Source organism: Lissotriton helveticus, chromosome 8, assembly GCF_964261635.1.
Source record: "Lissotriton helveticus chromosome 8, aLisHel1.1, whole genome shotgun sequence".
Taxonomy (NCBI): Eukaryota; Metazoa; Chordata; class Amphibia; order Caudata; family Salamandridae; genus Lissotriton; species Lissotriton helveticus.
In genome coordinates this window covers 20,333,955-20,354,044 of record NC_136069.1, presented here as the reverse complement: position 1 = coordinate 20,354,044, position 20,090 = coordinate 20,333,955, and the positions used below count along the sequence as shown (strand labels likewise).

Below are 20,090 nucleotides of genomic sequence, written 5' to 3'. Positions count from 1 at the left end.
GAAGGATGTTAATAGTGGATTCAGGCGCAGCCATGAAAAGGGCGTTGCTGTAGTCTAATCTGGATAAGATGAGACCTTGAATGAGCAATTTTTGGGACTGTGTCGGGAGTAGGGGGAGAATCTTCCGAGCTGAGCGAAGTAGGCCCACACAGGTACCAGCCGTCTTTTTGGCCTGAGTTTTCAAAGAGAGGTCTTGCTCCAACCAGAACCCCCGGCTTTTGAGTTCTTTCTTAGGTTGTGGGAGGGCTCCTAGGCACGATGGCCATATGGAGGAGGGAAGGGATGTTATTCGATGACCCAGAAGCATAAGCTCTGTTTTTGTGCCATTTAATTTAAGTCTCGAGTCGCACATCCACTTATAGATTCCTGCAAGACAATCATGCAGATTTCTAAGTTTATCTTTTTCCAGTGAGAATGAGACAACCATTTGGGTGTCGTCAGCGTATGTGACAGCTTTGATCCCAAAGGGAGTGACAACATCCTCCAGGGGGGCCATATAAATGTTAAATAATGTAGGGCTCAATGAGGAGCCCTGGGGGACCCCGCACTGGAGGGGGAAAGACTTGGATCGCACATTCCCTTCACAAACCTGGAAGGTTCTGTCCTTCAGGAAGGATGTGAGCCAACGTAATGCAGTGTCTCTCACCCCTAGAATAAGGAGTCGCTGGATCAGGATCCCGTGGTCTACAGTGTCAAATGCAGCGCTTAGATCCAGGAGGATCAGCAAAGCCGATCCTCCTGAATCCAAGATGCACCTGGCCTCTTCGACCACTGTCAGAAGGGCGGTCTCGGTCCCCTGACCCGGGCGAAACCCTGTTTGCGAGGGGCGAAGCAGATTGTTAGTTTCTAGGAAGGCCGAGAGTTGTTGATTTACGGCCTTCTCTGCGATATTACTCAAGCCTGGCAAAAGAGAGATTGGTCGAAGGTTTGCTAAATCTTGGGGGTCAAGTCCTGGTTTCTTCTGCAGAGCCTTAACTACTGCATGTTTCCAACTAGGAGGAACCACTCCTTGGCTAAATGAGGTATTGATAAGGTCACTGGCCAGAGGCGAGATGGTAGGTCCCACTTGCTGAAGAATGTGCATAGGGGCTGAGTCGTTCGGGGATCCACTTTTCATGCCTATTAGAGCATTCAGGAAGTCTTCATTGGATATCTGATTAAAGAAGTCCAGGGTGGGGCCTATAGTTGCGGCAATTGGAGCCGCAAGGGCATTGCTTTCAGCTTTTGGCGGAAGGGATTGTAGAATGTTTGTTATTTTGCTCTCAAAGAAAGCTGCTACCTGGTTACATCTAGTGACCGTGGATTCCTGCATCAAAGGGGGATTGGGTATTTTAAGTAACTCCTTTACCATTTTATAGGTCTCCCGAGACGAGTTGGAGGCAGATCTAATTTTCTCTTCGAAGAAAGAGGCTTGGGCTATTTTCCGAGCTGACTTATAGGTCCTCATGGCTAGTTTATAATTCTCTTTATTGAGGGGGTCCCAGTCTTTTCTCCATCTCCGCTCCTGATTTTTGCAGATTTTTCTTAAGTTTCTCAGTTCTTGTGAGTACCAAGGGGATTTAAAGATTTTACTTTTTTTCTTGAGATATTTCTTGGGTGCTACTGAATCAAGAGTCGTGGTTAGCCACTTGGTGAAGTTTGCGTCTGCTTTCACGGGGTCAGGGTCCGCGATAGGGGCAAATTGTTCTATTTCCCGAGTCCAGTTCTCAAATGAGAGTTTGGACCATATTCTCTCCTGGGTGCGAAGTACCTGAACTTGGGGAACGTCTAAATTGGTTTGCCATGTGAACGGGATGAGAAAGTGATCAGTCCATGGTAGTGGGAGTGGGGGTGAGATTTCTATTTTAGAGATGTTAGAGAAAATTGGGTCTAAAAGATGTCCTTTGACATGCGTCGCCTCAGAATTTTTTAGAGAAAGATCAAACGCCTTTAATTCTGATATATGGTCGCCGGCAATTTTATCAGCGAGATCATCAAAGTGAAGATTTAGATCTCCTAGTAAAATAAAATTGGGTGTAGCGGTACAGGAGGTAATTGTGGTCTCTAACAGTGAGCCTGCGAATTCTCCTAGGCTTCCGGGCGGGCGGTATATAAGCATACCTGAAAGAGATTTGTTTGGCGTAATTTGAAGGTAGAAATGGACGCTTTCGCATTCCGCAATTCCTCCCTCTTGTATCCGACATGTAAGGTTATCTCTGTAAACTATGGCTAAGCCACCTCCTTTTCCCTGAGTTCTATTATGGAACTGTATTAAAAAACCATGAAGTAACATGTTAACAAGCGACGCCATGCAGGAATGTGAGCTCGCAGGCTCCACTCTCGCAGCCTTAGTGCCACTAACCAGGCCTTCATCCACAGGGGGTATGTGCAAGAAATGTGATTCTACTTTTTGCTGGAGGTATAGGAGTTGGTTACTGACCATGCGTGGGCGCGCTTGCTCAGTGCCGCCATATCCTCTAGTTTGGAGTTTTTTTTGCTGTGGTTGCCACCAGTTTCTTGAAGACCGGGTTCGAGAGATGCTTGCACCAGGCCTCAGTAAGTGAAAATTCTTTTAGTTTGTCTTCGAGGTGTTGCCTGCAGGACGAAGTTGGACTGAAGTCTTCTAATTTGCGTCAGATTAGGCCACGCCTGGAGTCTTGCGGTGCAGGCCTAAGCAACTGCCTCTGGCCCAGTGCTCTTTTGTGAACACAAGTCTTATTTGCGCTGGGGATGCGCTCTTTGGTAGATGGAGAACCGATTTATAAATTCAGGTGATAAGTTTGTCTAACATAGTGGCCTACCAGCCCAGGATAATTTCGCTCCCGTAAGTTAATGTAGGGATGACATTTGCTTTCATCACCTGTAGAAGGGGGTCAAGACTTGGGCCTAGCAGGGTCTGAGTAACCGCAGAAAGAGCAAACCTTACGCTGGACCCTTCAATGTTCATAGAGCAAAAATGAGATTTGAATGACCCTTTGCTGTCTCGATGAACGCCCAGATGTTTGTATTTGTTTGTATGAGAGAGCCAGGTAGCGTTCGTTGAGTATGGTTTGTGTTTGATTGATTCCGAGCCCGTTCCCGGTAGTATAACCATGTAAAATGGAAACTTAACGCTGAAGGCCAATCCTTGTCTGGCTAAGGAGCATGAGGTCATCTGCGTATAGCAGGAGGGTCATTTGTTGACCTTCCAGTTTGGGCGGGTGTCAGTTTGCTTCGTCGAGAGGCTTCAACATATCAGCAATATATAAATTAAAGAGCAGAGGAGCGAGCACGCATCCTTCCTTCAGCCCAGATTTTGTGTGGATCTTCCTTGAGATGCAAGAGCAGTCTCTTAGTTTGACCCTCACCCAGATGTTAGTATACAGCTGCTCAATTGATCTCAATAAGGCGACTGCAGACTCCAAGCCCACAGCTTGCGCCATAAGGGTCCCCTTGGTACGTTGTTGAAAGCAGCTTTAAAGTCCGCAAAGCAGGAGTCTAACGCCTGTTTATTTCTGAGGCCTTTGTCGCATATGAGGGCCAGTGCTGTTAAATGTGGGGTAGTCCCTACAGCTGCATACAATTATTGGAATGACCTGGCATTCCTCTGTCCAGACTCTTCGATCATCGAGAAGCAGACTGGCGTAGATGTTAGCGTCATTGTTGGTTAAGCAATGCGTCGATAATGGCGAAGATCGGATATGGTGACTCCTTTTGAAAATTGGCTGGATAATGGAGCCTCTCTGGGAATCCGGAATGCTGTTGGTTGCCAGGCCGTATTCGAACAAGGGAGTTAGCGCCTTGGACCAAAATGTTGAGTTAGATGTAAAGAGAGCTTTGGGGGTCCAATAGGACCAGGCGCCCCATCTTTCCGCAGCCCGCCAGTTTCAAGGGGTAATATTCCTCTATTTGACACGGTGTGTGGAGGTCGATGAGTGATCCGCCGTTGAGCGTGCTCGTTACAGGCATTCATGCAGCTTCCAGACAACGAGGGATCGCTTGGCGGACAATGAAGAAGTTGGATGGTCAGAGACAAGTTACCTATCGGTATCTCACGTAACTGGGGACCTTACCCAACATATATATATCACAGGATACGTTCGAACAGCTGAGTCACATTAGATCTCTAACTTGTCAGGATATTTAATATTGTTTGGAGGCACCTCGCCTGTCAGGATACCTTACAGTATGGGGTACAAATGTTACCCGTTGGGATATCCTGCAATATCTGAGGGCGCGTTACCTGTCATGATACAGTATAACCCCTACAGACATGTCAGACTTTTGGATACAAAGGGACCAGATGTACGAAATTCCATGTTTGCATTTCCTAAATAGCAAACCCTAAGAAATTGCTATTGAGGGAATGCACAACGGAACGTACAAAAATAGAGATTTCGTAACAGAGTAGGAATCGCTGTTGGGAAATCGCTATTTCGGAAATCCTAAACCAGTCGGTCCTATGGGCCTAAAGGGCCATAGGTTTGAATGGTTTTGCATTTCAAAATTTGCGATTTCCAATTTGGGAATGCAAAAACAAGCGTGCCCATGGGCCTAAGGCCCCCCTTCATGCACTCCAAACAAAAATGGTGGGCAAGTATGTGCTTTGTAGCAGTTTAAATAAAGCATTTTGGGGTGCTTTTTTAAAATCGCACATGGGCACCATCGACTTGGCGTCAATGGTAATAGCATTTTCAAAATGCCCATTTCGCATTTAGGAAATGCTTTGTAAGGATGTATGACGTTACAACGCAATGCTTTTACAACGAATGCCATTACGACGCAGGTTTTACAACGCAAGTCGTTACAACGACTTGCGTTGGGGGGCGCTGGATAGTGAATAGTTTAATTTACTATTCCAACTCCAGTCCCCATGGATAGTAGGGAAGGTGTTGGATAGTAATTAAACTATTCCCTATCCTAGATCGCCCTCCAGCGCAATTCGTTGTAATGACTTGCGTTGTAAAAGTTGCGTCGTAATGGTAGTGCGTTGTTAAAGTTGCGTTGTAAAGGATGTTTCCCGCTTTGTACATGTGCTTAGGGAAATCGCAAATAGGAAATCCCTATTTGCAATTTCCTATTTAGGGAATCGCAAAATGCGATCTCTACGGGCATTTAACTAGATGGATACTGGAGGAGCAGCAGACAGGAGGTCTCGATGGACACGTTGTTGGGACTGACAGCACGAGATCAATGAGAACAAGCTATTGATAGACACAACTGAGGAATTAATGGAGTCTTCTGACTGAATCGAGATGTTTACCTCTGATGATGTCCGTAGGGAAGAAACGGTTTGGCTGGGCTGCGTTGACTGCTTCTGATGAAAAGCATTGATTGAATAAAATGTTTTGGATCCATTAGGAAACACAAGACTCCCAAGTGGTTATTTGTTGAATGGACTGATGATAATTAAGGAGCGAATAGTATTATTCTTTGAATTTTGGAAAGACTAATCAAGGAAGGTCTTTTACACACTCCTTTTCTTCTAAAATTGGGCTCTACCGAGTAGAAATCACATTTAGCGATTCCCTATTTGCCTTTGTACATACTGCAAGGCAATTAAGCATTTGTTAATGGACCAATATTGCGATTCGGTCCGTTAAGAAATGCAAAATCTTTTCGTACGTCTGGCACAATATTTCTGGAAATGTTACCTGCTCTCAATTTCGGGACAGGCATCATTCAAGGATACGAGCAATATTTGGGGAATGCAACATAGTGGGATATATTTGAGAACAATAGACTGGGGAAAGGGGTTGTTAGAATTGGGGGTCTCTGGTTGGCGCAAGTATTCACTTGTGACAAGCAGGGACCCTCTCCTCTAAGTCAGGGCGAAGGATGACCCCTTAGAATTACCCTTGCTCACCCTCTAGGTGCGTGGCGTGAGCAGCCAAGGCTATTCTTCAGGCGTTATTCAGTTAAGCATTTGTAATCACACACACAGTAAAATGTACCAATCCCCCCACAAATGGACACCAGGCTGTGAATATATAAAAATACGATTCTTTATGTAAAAAAATATATATATATATGCAGTTCAGACTTAGTTACAAGACCAATAACGTTTTTGTATCACCACAGATTGTAAATAGGCAAGCTTCTCTTTTAGGTCCAAGTTCAAAATGTGGGTTTACTTGTTAAACCACTTCTCTTACAGTTCTCTTAGTTCTATCGCTCTCTAAATCAAGTCTCTCCCAAGTTTGGTGGGTTTTGGAACCACCCCAGGCCTTCGGCGTGCTTTGCAGCGCCTCCCTCGCTCTCTGCGGTGAAATTGACTTGGCCCCTACCGCGGCTCACGCATCGGGCGTGAGCACGCCTGCGCCGTGAACGGCTCTTCCCCACGGCTCTGGGACAGAGTCAGTTGCGGGCCGGCTCGGCGGTGCGGGAGGGCTCCGGGGACAGCGCGGCAGTCAGGGGGAGCTCGGGGTCCCTAACGGGGAGTGCAGACGGAGCGCACAGCTCTCACTCACCCGTGGGGACTCCGAGGACGCGCAGACTTCCTCCGTCGGCTCCAAGGCAAGGAGCGGCTCCGGCGAACGGGGAAATAACAAGTTGCGGGCCCCGAGCCCGGTGATGATTTAGGAGCTCAAGGACACTTCTTCTTCTTGGGGTTGGGCCGAGTCGGGCAAGGCAGCGCGACTCGGTCCGGTGAGCACTTTGGGATCCCTTTACAAAGCGGAGGATCTCCGGGGGTGACACGCAGCACGGGGGCCCTCAGTACCGACGGTACAGCGAGGGGGCTCCCTTCTCAGTGCGGCGCGGCCTCTCCTGGGGGGGCAGAGCCAAGCGGGGCGGCTGGGTGCAAAGGAATGCACAGATGGCCGTCCAGGCTGCAGACTGCTCACGTCCCCGGGATTCCGGCGGGAGGGGCTGAAATCGCGCTCAGGCGCTCCGTGAAGCAGGCAGGGGCAGAGGACCGGCCGGCCTTAGCCCTGGGGCAGAGAGCGACTCCGAGTGGAGCGAGGCTCTCAAGGGCAAGAGGCAGGCTGGCTCCCGGGTACCACGGCCCTAGGAGTGGGCGAGAGGGGGCAGACTTCACCTCCGGCGGGAGGAAATACTCGACCTCAGGCAGGGGACGAGCCAAAGCACAAGAGGACCCACTAGTCCTGGGGTCCAGATCAGGGGGCAAGCTCAATCAAGCCCTTGGAGAAAAGTTTCAAGCACAAGTCAGCAAAGTCTTTTAGAAAAGTCTTCTCCTCTCCTTCCTCAGCAAGGCAAGCAGCAGGCCAGTCCTTCCAGCGTCTTCTTCTCCTTCTATTCGGGCAGAGGTTCTTTGTGGGAAACAGGATTCTGATTTACAAGGAGCAGGGCTCCTACTTTTATACAGAGTTTTCTTTGTTCTCACAGGCCAGGGGGGCCTTTGCATAACTGCTTTCAGTCTCTGAGCACTTGTTGGGTGTACTTCTGGCTTCTGCTTTCAGTGTGAGGGCAGGCACATCAGATGCTCCCCAGGGGGGCGGAGCCAGCATTGTGTGGACAGGGGTAGCCAGGAGTACCTTGATGACAGTGCTTCGCCCTTCCTGGGCTAGGTGCAGGCTGAGTCATCAGTCACTCCCCAGGGGGGCGAAGCCAGCATTGTGGTGGCAGAGCACAGCATGATTAAGAGTCATGGGGCACTCCTACCTCCCACTAAGGTGTAATCCTGGCATTCACCACCTGTCATCCCCCAGCCCTGTCATTCACACAACCCAGACAGTCAGATACACTTACTGCAGAGGCGGGCTGAAATGGTTAGGCAAGCAAATGCGAACTTTCTAAAAGTAGCACTTGCAAACACAGGATATTAAAATAAACTTTACTAAAAGAAGTATTTTATTATTCTGAGTTCAGGCATACTAAACATTAATTTCTACCATGTTCCCTGAGCCTGCTGGGATTATAGAGTGTAATAATTCCAGCAGCCCATCTGGCCTAAAGGGGACAGGTAGCCTTACAATAGTGAAAAACGAATTTGGCAGTAATTCACTATTAGGACATGCCACTCTCATCAGAGCATGTCCTACCTTACACTTACAATGCACCCTGCCTACCATAGAGGTGACTAATATGAAGTTAAGGGAAGGTTTAGGGGCTGGCAAGTGTGTGCACTTGCCCAGCCAGCATGACAGTACCAGACTGCACGCTGGTTCTGCAATGGCAGACCCTAGACACATTTTAAAAGGCTGCTTCTGTGGGTGGCGCAACCAGCGCTGCAGGCCCACTAGCAGCATTGGCATTTACAAGCCCTGGCACTCCTGGTGCACTTTACTGGGGACTGACAGTAAATCCAATGAACCAATCATGGACATCAATCACAGTTACACTTTGCATTGGGAGAGCATATGCACTTTAGCACTGGTCAGCAGTGGTAAAGTGCCCAGAGTCATTAAACCAACAAAAACAGGTCAGAGAGAATATTAGAGGAAGGCAAAAAGTTCAGGGATGACCCTGCCAAGAGGGCCAGGTCCAACAGGGGTTTTAGCACAATTGCACCTATCGCTACAACGGAAGACGCCACGCGATGGAGCCGGCCTAAATCCACTTTCAAATTTTCAACTACACCGGGCTATCTTACCTGAGTGATCTTGATATCGAAAAAACAGTGCCTTTCGCTTAATGAGAATAACAATACATGATGAAGTAAGGGAGATTTCCTTGAAGATACCCAGTATTTATTGGACTGGACGGAAGGATAAATGTCTACATTTACATTGTAAGAAGAGTTCTCTTTATTTGCCCTGAGGAAGTCCGTGGAGGACGAAACGCGTTGGCTACCGTGCGTTGTGAAGAATAAATAAAGATTGAACTTCAAAAAAACATCTTTGATTCTGCTACTGAATGTTTTTCCATTGTGACTTACAAATTGTGGTTACTATTGTATACATTTTATGAAAAAGAGATTTGTGTGCTGGATCAATATTGACTTAAAAATAGTGGGATATATTGATTGATTGATTTTTATAAAGCGCGACAATCACCCACAGGCATCAAGGCGCTATAATTACAGCAGCTTGCCACAAGCCAACAACCAATATCAAATATATATCATACAGTCCAATATCACGTTGGCGATGGTACATATTGAGATATATCGCAGTATCTGGCGCACCTTACCTGTCAGGACGTAGTCGTACTGAGTGACGTCGTTAAGTTTCAGGCCTTCGTACAGCTCGTGCAGTTCCGCCGAGTTTAAGACTTGTCCTTTCCAGTGGTCGTATCCTAAGGTGAGAGGTCAGAGGGTGCATAAGATTAACACAAGGTTACAGTCTCAAAGGTGCACAGAGTGTCACAAACAGCAGAAATAAGTATATGGAAAGTGGACACCTCTTGTACCTGTGTGTGCATAAACAAAAGGCTCAGGTGATGTCAGAGAGGGAACTACAGTCTTTATACCCAAAACTGTGTTATCATAGAAATACTTATGTAATAGGAGAGAGGCAAGGGACAAACCCTTTAATAGGAAAAACGCAATGACCTAAGATCCCTTTATTCATTCGTGGATGAATCTTTTAATCTCGTGAACATACATCCCTTGGAAGATTTATGGATAAAGTTACCTTTAAAACATCTCAGTCACTCCTAGATAGTAGACACCCTCCAAATAGAATCTTCTGAACGCCTGCCACCTAGGGGCTGAACCAAGAACCGCTTAGCTCTCACCTATTATAATCTTGTGAGTGCCTATCACCTAGGGCTGAAGCAGGAACTGCTCTGTCTCACCTATTATAATCTCGTGAGTGCCTGCCACCTAGGGGCTGAACCAGGAACTGCTTCTGTCTAACCTATTATAATCTCGTGAGTGCCTGCCACCTAGGGGCTGAACCAGGAACTGATTCAATCTCACCTATTATAATCTTGTGAGTGCCTGCCACCTAGAGGCTGAACCAGGAACCGCATGTACCTCACCTATTATAATCTCGTGAGTGCCTGTCACCTGGGGGCTGAACCAGGAACTGATTCAATCTCACCTATTATACTATTGTGAGTGCCTGCCACCTAGAGGCTGAACCAGGAACCGCTTCTATCTCACCTATCATAATCTCGTGAGTGCCTGCCACCTGGGGGCTGAACCAGGAACTGCTTCTATCTCACCTATTATAATCTCGTGAGTGCCTGCCACCTAGGGGCTGAACCAGGAACTGATTCAATCTCACCTATTATACTATTGTGAGTGCCTGCCACCTAGAGGCTGAACCAGGAACCGCTTCTACCTCACCTATTATAATCTCGTGAGTGCCTGTCACCTGGGGGCTGAACCAGGAACTGCTTCTATCTCACCTATTATAATCTCGTGAGTGCCTGCCACCTAGGGGCTGAACCAGGAACTGCTTTTATCTCACCTATTATAATCTCGTGAGTGCCTGTCACCTGGGGGCTGAACCAGGAACTGCTTCTATCTCACCTATTATAATCTCGCGAGTGCGTGTCACCTGGGGGCTGAACCAGGAACTGCTTCTATCTCACCTATTATAATCTCGTGAGTGCCTGCCACCTATGGGCCGAACGAGGAACCGGTTCTATCTCACCTATTATAATCTTGTGAGTGCCTGCCACCTAGAGGCTGAACCAGGAACCGCTTCTATCTCACCTATTATAATCTCGTGAGTGCCTGCCACCTGGGGGCTGAACCAGGAACCGCTTCAATCTCACCTATTATAATATTGTGAGTGCCTGCCACCTAGGGGCTGAACCAGGAACCGCTTCTATCTCACCTATTATAATCTCGTGAGTGCCTGCCACCTAGGGGCTGAACCAGGAACAGCTTCTATCTCGCCTATTATCTTGTGAGTGTCTGCTACCGATGTGCTGAACCTGGAACCGCTTCTATCACACCTATTATAATATTGTGAGTGCCTGCCACCTAGGGGCTGAACCAGGAACAGCTTCTATCTCGCCTATTATCTTGTGAGTGTCTGCTACCGATGTGCTGAACCTGGAACCGCTTCTATCACACCTATTATAATCTTGTGAGTGCCTGCCACGTAGGGGCTGAACCAGGAACTGCTTCTATCTCACCTATTATCTTGTGAGTGCCGGGTACCTATGGGCTGAACCTGGAACCGCTTCTATCTCATCTATTATAATCTCGCGAGTGCCTGTCACCTGGGGGCTGAACCAGGAACCGCTTCTATCTCACCTATTATAATCCTGTGCGTGCCTACCACCTAGGGGCTGAACCAGGAACCGCTTCTCTCTCACCTATTATAATCTTGTGAGTGCCTGCCACCTAGGGGCTGAACCAGGAACCGCTTCAATCTCACCTATTATAATATTGTGAGTGCCTGCCACCTGGGGGCTGAACCAGGAACCGCTTCTATCTCACCTATTATAATCTTGTGAGTGCCTGCCACCTAGGGGCTGAACCAGGAACCGCTTCTATCTCACCTATTATAATCCTGTGCGTGCCTACCACCTAGGGGCTGAACCAGGAACTGCTTCTATCTCACCTATTATAATCCTGTGCGTGCCTACCACCTAGGGGCTGAACCAGGAACCGCTTCTCTCTCACCTATTATAATCTTGTGAGTGCCTGCCACCTAGGGGCTGAACCAGGAACCGCTTCTCTCTCACCTATTATAATTTTGTGAGTGCCTACCACCTAGAGGCTGAACCAGGAACTGCTTCTATCTCACCTATTATCTTGTCAGTGCCGGGTACCTATGGGCTGAACCTGGAACCGCTTCTATCTCACCTATTATAATATTGTGAGTGCCTGCCACCTGGGGGCTGAACCAGGAACCGCTTCTATCTCACCTATTATCAACCTGTGGGTGCCTGCCACCTATGGGCTGAACCGGGAACCGCTTCTATCTCACCAATCATAATCTCGTGAGTACCTGCCACCTAGGGGCAGACCCAGGAACCGCTTCTCTCTCACCTATTATAAACTTGTGAGTGCCTGTCACCTAGAGGCTGAACCAGGAACTGCTTCAATCTCACCTATTATGATCTTGTGAGTGCCTGCCACCTAGAGGCTGAACCAGGAACCGCTTCTATCTCACCTATTATAATCCTGTGCGTGCCTACCACCCAGGGGCAGACCCAGGAACCGCTTCTCTCTCACCTATTATAAACTTGTGAGTGCCTGCCACCTAGAGGCTGAACCAGGAACTGCTTCTATCTCACCTATTATCTTGTGAGTGCCGGCTACCTATGGGCTGAACCTGGAACCGCTTCTATCTCACCGATTATAATCTATTGAGTGACTGTCACCTAGGGGCTGAACCAGGAACTGTTTCTATCTCACCTATTATAATCTTGCGCGTGCCTGCCACCTAGGGGCTGAACCAGGAACTGCTTCTATCTCACCTATTATCTTGTGAGTGCCGGGTAACTATGGTCTGAACCTGGAACCGCTTCTATCTCACCTATTATAATCTTGCGAGTGCCTGCCACATAGGGGCTGAACCAGGAACTGCTTCTATCTCACCTATTATCTTGTGAGTGCCGGGTAACTATGGGCTGAACCTGGAACCGCTTCTATCTCACCTATTATAATCTTGCGAGTGCCTGCCACATAGGGGCTGAACCAGGAACTGCTTCTATCTCACCTATTATCTTGTGAGTGCCGGGTAACTATGGGCTGAACCTGGAACCGCTTCTATCTCACCTATTATAATCTTGCGAGTGCCTGCCACATAGGGGCTGAACCAGGAACTGCTTCTATCTCACCTATTATCTTGTGAGTGCCGGGTAACTATGGGCTGAACCAGGAACCGCTTCTATCTCACCTATTATAATCCTGTGCGTGCCTACCACCCAGGGGCAGACCCAGGAACCGCTTCTCTCTCACCTATTATAAACTTGTGAGTGCCTGCCACCTAGAGGCTGAACCAGGAACTGCTTCTATCTCACCTATTATAATCTCATGAGTGCCTGTCACCTGGGGGCTGAACCAGGAACCGCTTCTATCTCACCTATTATAATCTTGTGAGTGCCTGCCACCTAGGGGCTGAACCAGGAACTGCTTCAATCTAACCTATTATAATCTATTGAGTGACTGTCACCTAGGGGCTGAACCAGGAACTGTTTCTATCTCACCTATTGGTGCACAGACATAATATCGACTCCAAAATATCGTTTGGAGAAAATATCGACAGGACAGAATATAGACAGCCAAAATATCGTTTTTAAGGTAAGTGAAGTAATATCGTTTTTAAGGTAAGTGAAGTAATATCGTTTTTATTTTTAGGGTTCAGGGTCAGTTTGGGGTTTTTGGGTAAAGGGGTATTTTTAGGGTTCAGGGTCAGTTTTCAGTTTTTGGGCAAAGGGGTATTTTTAGGGTTCAGGGTCAGTTTTCAGTTTTTGGGCAAAGGGGTATTTTTAAGGTTCAGGGTCAGTTTTCAGTTTTTGGGTAAAGGGGTATTTTTAAGGTTCAGGGTCAGTTTTCAGTTTTTGGGTAAAGGGGTATTTTTAGGGTTCAGGGTCAGTTTTCAGTTTTTGGGTAAAGGGGTATTTTTAGGGTTCAGGGTCAGTTTTCAGTTTTTGGGTAAAGGGGTATTTTTAGGGTTCAGGCTCAGTTTTCAGTTTTTGGGTATAATTTTATTATATTTTATTACTATATATATATATATGTTTAATAAATATGAAATAAAAAAATATTTATTTAACTTTCATTAATTATTTAATTATTATAAGTTAATTTAAGTAATTTTAAGTATATTTTAGTAATTAATTATTAATTATTAATTTAATTTAACACTGTTTTTAGTAAATACGATATTTTTTACAACTATATTTTTGTAAACGATATTTTTAACTCGATATTTTTGTACTTACCTGTTTGTAGATAGAAACTCGATATTTTGACTGTCGATATTTTCTCAACGATATTTTTGATGGTCGATATTCTGTCCGTCGATATTCTTTCAGTGATCCCTCACCTATTATACTCTTGTGAGTGCCTGCTACCTAGAGGCTGAACCAGGAACTGTTTCTATCTCACCTATTATAATCTATTGAGTGACTGCCACCTAGGGGCTGAACCAGGAACTGCTTCTATCTCGCCTATTATCTTGTGAGTGTCTGCTACCGATGTGCTGAACCAGGAACTGCTTCTATCTCGCCTATTATCTTGTGAGTGTCTGCTACCGATGTGCTGAACCAGGAACTGCTTCTATCTCACCTATTATCTTGTGAGTGCCGGGTAACTATGGGCTGAACCAGGAACCGCTTCTATCTCACCTATTATAATCTATTGAGTGACTGTCACCTAGGGGCTGAACCAGGAACCGCTTCAATCTCACCTATTATGATCTTGTGAGTGCCTGCCACCCAGGGGCTGAACCAGGAACCGCTTCTATCTCACCCATTATAATCCTGTGCGTGCCTGCCACCTTAAGGCTGAACCAGGAACCGCTTCTATCTCACCTATTGTAATCTTGTGCTTGCCTGCCACCCAGGGGCTGAACCAGGAACCGCTTCTATCTCACCTATTATAATCTATTGAGTGCCCGCCACCTGTGGGCGGAACCAGGAACTGTTTCTATTGCTGTTCTTTAGAGATTACCTGGCACGTATATGCCCATCTTCAGTCTCCTTTTTAATAAAATGAGCAAATCATTTTATATTTTTGGCTGATGGTCAGTGAGAGAATCTGTATATTGAGAAAGAGACTGGGGACTAGGCATAGCAGGGTCAAAAGAAAAGTAACTGTATCTTCCTCCTAGGTCCTTGATGTCTCCCGTTCTAAAGTTTTATATACATTTCACTGCACTGAAAAGCAATAGTTAGGAGGAGGAGGACTCTAGGGCCAAGACCAAAGGTTTTGGAATAACTTCCGGGTCACAGGAAGGAAGCTTTGAGAGCAGAATGCTTGTAAATTACAGCAGACAGCCACACTGCATACATCTTCGACCGGCGCATGCCTGGGGAAGGACAGTGAAGCAGCCTTCGTTCTGGTGTACTGCGACCGTACACGGGATGGCAGGTCGGTGACATGTAGCAGACCGCAATGAATGATGCCGGATGTGAGCGTATCATGTCCCCTGTTTTTAGGGGGAAACGCCTGGTGGATCTGAAAAGCCCCAAGAGGAAAAGTACATGTTGTACTCTCTTCAGAAAACAGGAGAACTGCCAGGTGTCTCCCATTCTTCTCTCTGATGAGTTCTACTTTTGGACTTGGAGCACCAGGAGTCAGACACCCTGTACGAGAATCTCTTAGCAGCAGGAGGTAGAGTGAATACAGAGCCTCATCCTGGTTCCCAGAAGCAGAAGACACACACCAAAGCTGATATTTTACTGTATTATTTAGGATACATAAATAGTCTACAAATCATACAGCCCGGAAATGTTGGAATAGATACCTGCGAAGAGGGTCTATAGGGACCCCTTTCGCCCCTGACATACCATTGAAGATGTGCAGGGCTCTACCACATGGGGGCACCTGGCAGAGGTTGGAGGCCTGGGAACAACAGGGATTATTGACGATAGGAGACCTGTACGAGGATGGTGCCCTGATACCTTTTGACGACCTCCGAGTCCGCTATGAACTGCCGGGGGTGATTTTTTGCTACACACTGTACTCATGGCAGCGGTTCGAAAGCACTGGAAGGCGGGCCTCTCAGAACCACCTACTTCCATGGGCTGCCAATATGTTGTGGTGGCCGCAGGCACCATCAAGGCAGTAACATGTTTATACAGACGCATGACACAAGAAGCCCTACCCCCATTAACAGCCCTGAAGACGAAGTGGGAAACTGACATAGCGAAGGACATTCCAGACACGGCATGGAATGTGATAGTAGAGAGGGCCTGGAAAAGCACACGAAACGCGCGATTCCAGTTAGTGCATTTTCACATCCTACATAGGGCATACTTAACACCGGTCCGCCTACATGAATATTTCCCAACCCAGTCAGCGTCTTGCCCAAGGTGCGCAATGGTTGAAGCTGATTTCAAACACATGGTTGTGGGGTTGTCCGTCTCTTGACTCTTTTTGGAGGGGGGTGACGGCCCTGTTGATGGATGTAACGGAGAGAGACCTACAACCCTCCGTGGCACACTGTATTCTCCATTGGTTTGCCCACACCTCAAAAAACAAATTCACTAGCAAATTCATAGACCTGGGTTTCCTGCTAGCCAAGAGAACCATAAACTCCCAGCGGAAAGCGAAAAAGGGCCCTAGTTTGGATGAACTTCGAAAGTGGGCTGACTGTGAGGGTGCTGTCCGGCTACAAATTGCACGCAGAACGGGTAATGGAAAGGTGTTGGAGAGGGCGAGAGCCTGGGGAAGGCTGGTCATGGAACTTACAGCCCCTGAAGATGAGGATGTTGCTGCCCCAGCGAATAGTCCCGAGGCACGCCCACCATAGCATATCACAGCACGTGCTGGGGTTCCACCGCGGGCTGTCGACAACATGCAGCCCCTACCCGCGTGTGAGACGCTTCCTACCACGGTGCTTCCATTGATCCCGTTGCTTGACACGCTCAGGGTTTTGGGCCCATTTGGGTTCCAGTGAGGGGCCTACTATGACACTCCTGGGGGGGCGGAGGGGGGATTGTTTGGGGTGACTGAGGTTGGTTTGGGGTCGGGGTGGGGGGGGCAGCTGTTAATGGACACTTACACGGCATCCACACATGAATTGCACTGAAACTGGTGGAACGAACTGAATGCAGACGAGACAATGGACTTTCCTGCTGAGAGATGGTGAATACCATGTGGAATGCAGATAAATATAGCTGTTATCATTCTTACCAGTACGGCAGAGTAGTCTGTTGTCAAACGAATAAAAACTGTTTTAAATAATTAGTCTACAACTCATGTGCATCATTTTTATGAAAATCGCAGCAGTAGTTACAAAAATCAGAGCAACTGCTAGAAAAACTCCAAACATATTTCATCAGACATCCCTAGTGTTAGTCTAAACCCTGCCTAATTTGCATATATCCTTCCTGCCGTACCATTACTTGTCTGTGCTTGGTTGTGATATCTAATTAAATGATGCTATGCCACACAACACTTCACAAAGCTGTTGGATACACAGTCGGATATTAGCTCTTTGGCAGGTCCCCTCAGCAGCCAGAGTATACCTTTGTCCTCAATGATTCTCAGTGGGGGGAGAAGGGGCCCCCTGCTCAGCTCTCATGCTGCTGCTCTGGACACTGACAATGTCCCTTTTGCAGAAGTGTACAAATATCAAGTAAATGTAACTCTTTTGCTTCCTTTCAAATGAAAGCATTGCAAGGCAGGATGGCCTTGTGACTGTAATCACAACCTGTAGCTCTGCAGGTTTTAAGAGCTAATGTTTCAAGTTCTCTGTTGTGTTCACATGACTAACGTGAAAATACAATATGGCGATTAAGTAGATATGTAATAACATTACCGTTCAAATAGTCACTTAGCTTTCTAGGCCCTGAGCCTGTCACACACACACTGACACAAATACACCTACACACACACACACACACACACTCTTAGGAATGAGTGTGTTAAGGTTCACATTCAATCGGCCTGTCCTGTGTTCAATGTCTAACATTACCAGGAAAGCCCGGCCACACACCACAAGCCATCAAGCAACAACGCAACCTAGCTGGTATCATTAACTTAAAAAGTTACATTTAGTAGATATGATCCTATTTTTACAGAGAATGTAGTCAAATTCAGAAGCAATTTGTGTGTGGGGGTTATTAACAAATAACTCATAAGAGTTTATCAAGATTTAAAAGATGTGTGTTTTTTTAATGGTAATTTTCTTGAAATAGTTTATTAATTTAGCCGTTAGAGAACATTAATGAAACAAAACTGAAGCCAACACGTTTCGCAACGATTTTGGTTACAATATTGCTTCATCAGGGCAAGAAAATAAAGGACATGAATCACGGGTCATCGTGATTAAGCACGTGTCACTAGAATTCTTGATGCATTGGAAAGTGTCTGGAAGAAAGGTGGCACGATTCGATGTTGTAAGACAGTTGCCAATTATAGCTAAGGTTCACGATGTATTGTTGAATAACTAAGAAGTGGACGGAATGCAGAACCCCCGCGACCCGGTGTTCAACAGTCAAGCGGAAGTAGCTGGAATCTCATCAAGCTACACACAAATCAACACATGGTCCATGTCTACACCACACCAGACCGTACAATACTAGACAACATCAAACCACACAAACCATCACACACCAACACGTGATCCATGCCTCTCTACATTACACCACACCGTACGGTACCATACTACCCCTGCACACCATAACACATCATACCATACTATACTCTGTACTATAGATATACCTATATGCATTGCTTTGAATAGATGTGTAGAATAATTATGATTAAAAAATATATAAATATTCATTAGTTCTGCTTAACAAATGTAGATATTACTGATAGTTACATTATTCTGTTTTTAACATGTATACAGTGACTGCATAAATAAGTACATCTTTTATCATAACTATTTATATACAATTTCTTCACTATTGAATTACAAATATATATGTTATGTTATGTTATATGCTGTTTTATACCGCGCTCAATTACTACCAGAGTATCCTGGCGCGAAGTGACCAAAAAGAGAAGAACAGAAGAATAGGGCCGACGGGGAGAACCTAAAACGCCATTTTAAACAGATGAGTTTTCAGAGCTATTTTGAAAGGACCAAAATTCAAATTGGACCGGAGGGCCAGAGGAAGGTCATTCCAAGCCGCCGCTGCTCTGACCGCAATCGACTGCCCACCCAGCCGAGATATATATACACACACACACACATATATATTATTAAATGCATCTGTAATCTGCATATACTACACTCCTTAATGCATTGTGGTTCTGAAATTCTCAAACCTGTCTGCATTTTAATCTTGCCCTTACGTAGGCCAGTGCTGTGGGCCCAGCGAACAAGTGGCTTTTCGTGCATATATTAATTTGGGTTTCTGTGTCTCTGAATGAACTGCAGAGAGTAACCCTTTTCAACTGTAACTGACCTTTCTGTAAAACTAATTTCCCTAGCTGATGGTTGACTGAGTTTTCCAATTACTGATTAGGACCTTGTTAACCATTAAGTTTCCTTGATCTTAAACAACATCTAAATGTATTCTTTCCTCAAAGACTTTCTCTTCTGAAACTTGGGTTTTTGCTATGTGTCGTGACTGCCATCTAGTGTTGCTTTCTATGTAGGCTTCAGAAGTTAGTTTGTGAGCCAAGCAATCTGACCTGTTGTTAATCACATGTACACATTAACCAGGGATGTTCTTCGTGCGCTGGAGTTAATTTTAGAAGCTGGCCTTTCACCTAGGAATTGACCCTGCCAAGCCAATTTCCCTGCAAGATCGTTATTTACTTTTTCCAATCACTATTCAAGACATTTGTTAACTTTTAAAGTTTCTTTACGTCTTTCTTAATCTTGCATATTATCTGAAACTACTTTTTTTATTGTTCCTTCATTTCATGGGTTACGCTTTCAATTAAAGGTTTGTGTGGGCTTTTCAGATTAATATTTTAGATATGCCTAAATATTAACTTGTGGGTTGGGACACTGTAAAATGAGCTTTACTGTATGATGCTGTGTGATGTCATGTACTTTCTATTGGTTGAATTTTGGTGCAGGGGTGTGCATTTTAAATGTACCTTTTTGTGTATAAATAGGGATGTCTCGCCTTAGTAAAATTGAGCAGTTTCTTGAGTTGTACATCGTGCTGTATTACTGGGATTTCTGCTACTAGCTGCAGCTAATAAATTTAATCTCTGACGCCACCAAGAAGTATTCCGTGTCTCTGTATACCAAGGCAAGGGAACCTAGAGGACTCTGGGCGTGTCCCTGACGCCGCCGGGTACTTGAAAACCCGGTTCTTCAGTTGGCGCCCAACGTGGGGCGACTTCAGTGGTACCGGTCCAAGCCCGAAGTTTGCGAGGAGCCACGTGAGGAAATTCTGGAGGAGGGCCCCCACTTCACCGACCCCTGCATGTCGGCGTGGACCAAAGGACTTTTCTGCGAGGCTTCCCGCTTTCCAACGGCTGCGAAGGACTGCTGCCCTGACTGTCGCCTTGTCTTGGACCCTCCGATTGATGTCTGTAAAGCGAGACGATAGACGGTCTTCTGGTGGCGTGACAGATATTTAGTTAAGTATAAGTGGGTCGCTCCCACGGCTTTGTCTGGTTACTTGGTTTTGATTTGATTGGTTTTGATTTGGCTGCTGCAGTATCCAAAGCCGAAGGG

At 46.2% G+C, this 20,090-nt stretch overlaps 1 protein-coding gene across 1 annotated transcript in view; it reads right to left on the bottom strand.

The window, feature by feature from the left end:
- PDXK (pyridoxal kinase) overlaps positions 1–20,090 on the bottom strand; it is a 422,726-nt gene that overhangs the window by 78,487 nt on the left and 324,149 nt on the right. Inside the window, exon 4 of the mRNA XM_078656403.1 lies at positions 9,052–9,156. Within this exon, the coding sequence (XP_078512529.1) occupies positions 9,052–9,156 (105 nt within the window). The remainder of the gene's footprint in view (positions 1–9,051; positions 9,157–20,090) is intronic.